Raw genomic sequence first — 6,432 nt, forward strand, 5'->3', positions numbered from 1 at the left:
GGTTGTAACAGATGCCTCGACCATTCTCCCGTTTCAAGGGAGAAAGCAGTGGCGCGTGAAAGTGTCGCTAAAGGCAGGCTGAGGAGAGGAGCATCAGATCCGGGACCTGTCCTGAGGTTGGTGATGGCCTGGAGTTTGCTTTTGTGGCTTTAGGGACCCTGCAGCGAGGCCGGGAGCCCAGTCGCCTCTAGCTCACCTGCGTGTACTAGAGACCGGGGGGCGGGGCCAGGGAACGGTTGGCCAATGAGAAGGCGACATTCTGCGGACTGCTGAACTCCTCTTGGATAGGGACCGAGGGGAAAGTTCGAAGCTTCAGAGCCAGGGAGGTTGTCGGTGGGAACCAAAGCCGCTCAGAAGTTGAGAATCGCGAACACTTCGAAGGGACAGGAAGACGCTCGCTTAGTCTGCTCTTCTGGGAGCGGCGAGCCACGCCCTGGCCGCCCCTCCCTCCCGGGCTCCGCCTGGCTGCCCCACCGCGGCGGCTCAACAGCGCCACCTGCTGGATGTTGTCTTCCATACCCGGCGCACAGAGCAGACGCGCTTGGAGGCTGCTGTCTGCAAAGAGCTTGCTCATTCTGGGTCCAGGGCCTTCAAAGCCCTTTCTGAGTACAGTCAACAAGCTCGTGACCGTCAGAAAAAAATGTGACTGTTTCAGCCCAAGGGTGGGAGTGACATTTCTACCTCAGTCCCACCCAGGGATAAGGAAAAAGTGCTAAGGCAGTCACTAGAAGGGAGGTAGTGGCAGTTGTTTGGGAGTCGCCTGTCAGCTTAGCTAAAGTTGAAAGCAGCTAGCTCTAAGCTCCTGGCGAACCCAATGGTAAACACGCGGGTAAAGGGAGTAACTGCCTGAAATGTTATGATGGGTCAAAATGCTGTGGTAGAGGCTGGGGATGTAGCTCAGTGGATAGAGTATCCAGCATACAGGAAGCCCTGGGTTCCATCTTCAGCCCGAAATAAGGCGCGCGGGTGGGTGGGGAGGGGAGCGTGGCAATGAATGTCTGTAATCTCAGAATGGGGGAGGTCATGCTTGGTCACATAGTCAGCCTGGCCTACATGAGATTGTCCCCACCAAGACCAAAAAATGACACCAAAATTACAAAATCACCACGATTAGTTCCTGATCATGGAATGACCTACTTGTCCTGTTCCTGCTCCCATGTAGGGCAGAAGGTCCCACAATTAGAATCTGAACTCATTCAGCCTTTCAATAAACATTTATTGAGCACCTACTGTGTATCAGGCACTGTGGCTAGGTGCTGGGGATACATCACTGGCTAGCACACAGCTCCTGTCCTTGAGGAGCCCACAGTCTATTGGAGGGGAAACATACATGAACACAATCCAAGAACTAAGTACAATGTGCTATAAGAAGAGGTATATACAAAGTGCTGTGGGAGCCAGAAGGAGGGAATCACATATCAGCCGCTGGGACGTGAGGACCATCACTTGACTCCTGACTCCTTTAGGCAGGCTATCACAAAAGCAGGGGGATTGCTGCCACCTGACTCTGCTTAAAGTCAATCTGTCTCCTGAGGTTCTCCTGAAAGCCTCTTCAAGAACGATTGTCAGCAAGGGTTAGTTAACCGCTTAGCTAGTTTAACACTCTATGTAGGGAAGAAACTGAGCAGGAAAGTGTCTTTAGGCTCAGAGGATGCTGAAAGTACTATGAATCTTGGATGTTCAGACAGGGGGTGAGGTGATGTTCACCCTGGGGGCACTGGGCCAGGAAGGGCAGGCCCTGGGCACTGAAGCACCTGGAGTGAAGCCTGAGGAGAGGGGAGGAGGGCAGTCAGCTACCTCAAAGTTTGGTACCCAGCTCTCATCAGATCAACCAGTAACTAGGCAGTGATGCTCAGCCGCTTTATAGTATGCCCAGTGTTGTAGGTGGTATAGTATGCCCAGTGTTGTGGATGGCATGGGGGTGCCTACCCCATCAGGAGGCAACACACATGGGAGATGAAAGGTACAAATCTAAACTTACAGTCTAAGTAACAGTTTGTGATTACGACAAGAGATGTCACAGGCTGTTTCTAATCACCTGTCCATCAAGTGACGGTTACAAGTTTCAGAATTAAAGGTAGGAACTGGCTGTTCCCACTGAATGACATCTTGAGACACAATTCTTCGCTGTTAGTAAGAGGACAAGAGCATGTCCGTTAAATGGAACCCAGGAAAGGAAAGACATAGGTGGGAACAAGTTCAAAGACCATGGAATCCTTGCGGAGTACCTTGGCATGGGGTGGGTGGGGAATATCAGAGATATTCCACCCACTTGGAGCTCTTTTCCCTGGTGGGGCTGATATCAAACTTCAAATCTTTTGAGAATTTCTCTCCAAGTGCTCCCCAGTTCCTTGGGCCCTGTCACGATTCGGGGACTAAAGGGTTAATGCCAGACCTAGGCCGGCTAGAAAAGCCTGGGGGATGAGTGGGTTTAAGTATTGGCCCTATGTGCAGGCCAGGACTCACTGAAGGCTTTTTAGCAGAGAGGCCAGAGCAAGTAGCCTGCCAGATGAGAAGTGCTAAGAGTCACATTTGGACAGGGTGCTTGCTGATATATATTGGGAAGGGCATTGATCGAGGCTGGAGGCTCTAGGAATGAAGACAGGCCAGATAACAGGAGATGAGGGAGAGGGGCAGGGTCAAATGCACATAGCCTACCAGACAGCTCTGAGATTTCCAGTCTAGGTCAGGAAAACGGTGGCATCATTAACAGACACAGATCACCAGAGTCGTGAGCCAGGAACTTAGAGAAGCAGGTTCTGGATTGAACTCATCTTAAAGAACTGGCTCACGACAAAAGCGGGACCCTGGGAGAATACCCACACACAAAGAGAAAGCACAGTGGTGTAGAAGGGCTCAGCAAGTGTGGGATAACAAGGCCCTAGAACCATAGAGAGGACGATTTGACTATGAAAGTCTTGACAGGCTTAGGAGAAGGAATTTCCTTGGAGTTAGGAGGTGTAATGCAGGTATTAGGTTCCAGGCTGATGCAGGGCTGCCCCAACTCAACGCTGTCCCTTTGTGCTCATTAAAACTGACTGAGCTTGGAAGGTAGCACAGTTGCTGGGAGTACTTGTAGCGCCTGCACAGAGTCCTGGCTTTGGTCCACAGAACCACATGGGGATACACGCCTAAGAACAAGGGGCGGGTTCAAGGTCACCTTCACCAACAGCAAGTTCAAAACCCAAAAAAAACCTAAAACCCAAATACAACAAGAACAGCAACACTAACACTAACGGCAACCATGGTGACCTCTTCTCGAGATGCTTCCTTCCAGACATCAAGAGATTGTCATCATAAGCCAATCTTATTAGAACAGACATTTCAGCGCCTACATTGCTGGGAATGTAGCAAACGCATCTGCATGGAGCCGCAGACGGTTCCTTCCCCCAGGGAAGGAACGATGACCAGCCAGGGAGGTAGTTAGGTCAAGTGGGTGTTTAGGCATAGAGGACATAGCAAAGGTCCTGGAGCGCTGATTCACATTAACCAAAGTCACCAGAGGCTAGACTTGCTTCTAGGCTTGACATCTCTACACACTGCCCCCTAAACCTGGTAGGAAAGAGGCAAGCAGATTCAAGGAAGGGAGATGGCGACCTTCCGCTGAGAGACTAAGAGAGACCAGGAGAACTCTTTCCAGAAACAGAAAAGAGAGAAGCCAAGTCATGGGCTGACAGGTGCTGTAGGAACCCATGTGTGCTCGCTCCTGTCTTCTTGGTGAAGCAAGAATTGGGCTAGGTGTGACGGCCTGAGAGGAAAAGCAACGGTCCTCCTGAAGTCTTTCAGAGAGCCACTGGGAGAGGGAGAGGGTGGGTGAGAGAGCGAGATTGTATGGCTGGAGCTGGTCTTGCCGCCCCACGAGCCTTGGCAACTGATGCCAGGTGGAATTTCTCAGGGCAGACAGAATGAAGAGGGAACCCAAGATAGGGAAGGAAGAGCAACGGATCACAAAGGGCTATTATTGTCAAGCACAGGGCTGGTTTTATACAAACAGCCAAAAGCCCTGGCCACAACCATTTAATCCACTCACGCCTGGCTAGGGACTTTATAATTGGGGCTGCCTATAGTTAAGTGGCTCTGCCTCACAACCTTCAACAGAGTACTCCAGGTTCCAGCCTGATGGTAAGGTGACTATGACAAGCAAGCGCTCCCAGGACAGGTGTATTCCTTTTCCCTCCCACTGTGATTTTAACATACATGGCCTCTTGTCCCTCAGCAGTGCTCTCTCAGCATGTGCACCCATTGAAACTCTCCTGCCTAGACCTAGTCCAGCTCTGTGACATCTCTCTAGACTGGGAGGAGGGGCACTCAACCAGTACCTTCCAGTCTCAGAATGGCATTGTTGCTTGCAAATTAAAAAAAAAAAAAAAACATTACAGAGTGCTTCCTCTTAAAACTGCCTCATCTCTGTGGCTGACCTAGGAATGGATGGACACAGACACACACACACACATACACATACACAAACACACGGAGAAAAGACCTGACATCTACATCCCATCCTCCCCAAAGAAATGAAGATACAGGCACACAAATGCATACGAAGATATTCACATATTGGATGGTAAGTTCCCTGTGTAAGGAATATAGATAACAAAGTATGACCAGGCCTAACTCTTGCAAAGCCCCTGACCAGCTCTGGCCACAAGCTACTTCCTGGCTGTGAATTTCCCTCCATCACCAAGTCAGCTCATTATCCTTCCAAGAGCGTATCTACTCCCTAGTGCTCTTGAAGGCCATGGTCTGATGCCAGAGATGCTTGAGCCGAGCGTACTTTGGTCATAGCGATGCCAAATAGGCCTGGGGAACTTGGAATCAAATTTTCTCACACCCTACTAGACGGAAGGGTGGGTCTTCTACTTAAGTCCACATGAAAATGCTTCACAATTTTTTACCCAGTGGGTCATACTTTCGATCCCTTTGTTTAAATGTCATGGGGCTCCATCTTAATGAGGGAAGTGGGATTGAATGGAGAGAAAGGGGCCTGGGTCGGGGATCTGGTCAGCAGGCTACCAGATGTGGTCACACTAGGCTCAGTTGCAAACAGGGGCCCTGAGCCCGATGACAGCTCAAGCTCGGCCACTGGGGTTAGCCCAACAGTGGGGTTGCTAGGGGGTGATAGAGTCTGGTTCCCCACAAGGCTCAGGTTATGGGAACCCCTTGAGAGCGCCTGACTCTGAAGTGGCTGCAGATGAGCCTGATCTCTCAGGAGCTCTCTCAGGGTCTCTTCAGGAACCAACAGCCCCTCCACGGGTGCCCCAGTAACCACACCCTGCACAATTGAAGGGGACCTCAAGGGCCCCTCCTTTACCACAGGCACTGACACGCCACTAGAAGTCCTGATAAAGGCAGCGATGACAGTCCCAGGGGGCTGAGACCTAGGCCCTGCTGACCCAGCAGCACCTATGACCTGGGATGGCGCTGGATTGCTCTGATGGTTGGCCCCGGCCAGAAGTTGGGGGAGGCCACTGAGGATCAATGGGGCCCCCTGGGTTGCCACCTGGTTCTCTTGCAAATTGTTGTTCAGGGGGAAGGAGGTCTGCAAAGTAAAGGTGTCCTTGAACGTTGACACCTGTGGGACACTCTGGAGAACGAGTTGAGTTGGAGCAGTAGTACTGGCAGGAGGGCCATTGGTCAGCACCGTAGTCAGCGGGATGGTCTGCAGGGTGACAGTGGAACTGGTTCCCACAGGGGACACTCCTAGGTGGATGTTACTGGGCGCTGAAGAAGTACTGAGGAGAGATGGAAAACAGAGCTGGTTAAGGCAGGAGGCACCCTAGCTGGCTAGGAAGGAGGGCATAGGAGAAGCGGAGTTGTAGCTTCGGCGTGTCTTTACTGCTCTAGCTAGTATGTATGAATTTGTACAGGTCAGAGATTATTCTAGAAGTCTGACACAATTCAAGCTTCAAAACTGCCCGTGAGCTGAGTAGGAATCCTAGAATTGTACAGTTTGAGGAAACTAAGGCACATGGCCCAGGGCCTACAGAACTAGCAGAGCCAGGAGTAGGGATTTTGCATGCAGGCCTTGTGAAGCCTAGAACTCGTGTTCCTTAGACTCTTCCCCTTCTCTGAAGAGGGTCCCCGTGACCCAAGCCAATGTAGTAGGATGTGCCGACATGACTACAAACTCAATTTTTTCAGAGAAAACTGCAGGCGCCTTAGTATCAAAGAGTAGAGAGAACTTCCCAAGAAGCCTGGAAGGCTTATGTTATGTCTGGAACACAAGGACTCTGTAGTGACGTGGAAGGGACTTAGTGGCCTGGGCCCAGGTGCAGAAGCCCCAGATGGCTCCTGAGGACATGATGTGGGATCACGGGAATGAACGGCCATATCTAGCAGAAGCCCCCAACCCTGCCAAATGAAGTGCTGGCTTACTGTGGTATGTGACCTCAGCCAAGTCACGTTTCTCTTTTTTTTTTTTTTTTTTTTTTT

The 6,432-nt window shown here is 51.1% G+C and overlaps 1 protein-coding gene across 2 annotated transcripts in view; it reads right to left on the reverse strand.

The window, feature by feature from the left end:
- Positions 1-1,198: 1,198 nt before the first annotated feature.
- Positions 1,199-6,432, reverse strand: part of Elf4 (E74 like ETS transcription factor 4) — a 54,279-nt gene continuing 49,045 nt past the window's right edge. For both annotated transcript variants that reach the window (XM_031356541.1, XM_031356621.1), the window contains exon 9: positions 1,199-5,732. In XM_031356541.1, coding sequence (XP_031212401.1) covers positions 4,925-5,732 — 808 coding nt within the window. In that variant the 3' untranslated portion in view covers positions 1,199-4,924. The remainder of the gene's footprint in view (positions 5,733-6,432) is intronic.

This window comes from Mastomys coucha, chromosome X (genome assembly GCF_008632895.1).
Source record: "Mastomys coucha isolate ucsf_1 chromosome X, UCSF_Mcou_1, whole genome shotgun sequence".
In the NCBI taxonomy this organism is placed as follows: Eukaryota; Metazoa; Chordata; class Mammalia; order Rodentia; family Muridae; genus Mastomys; species Mastomys coucha.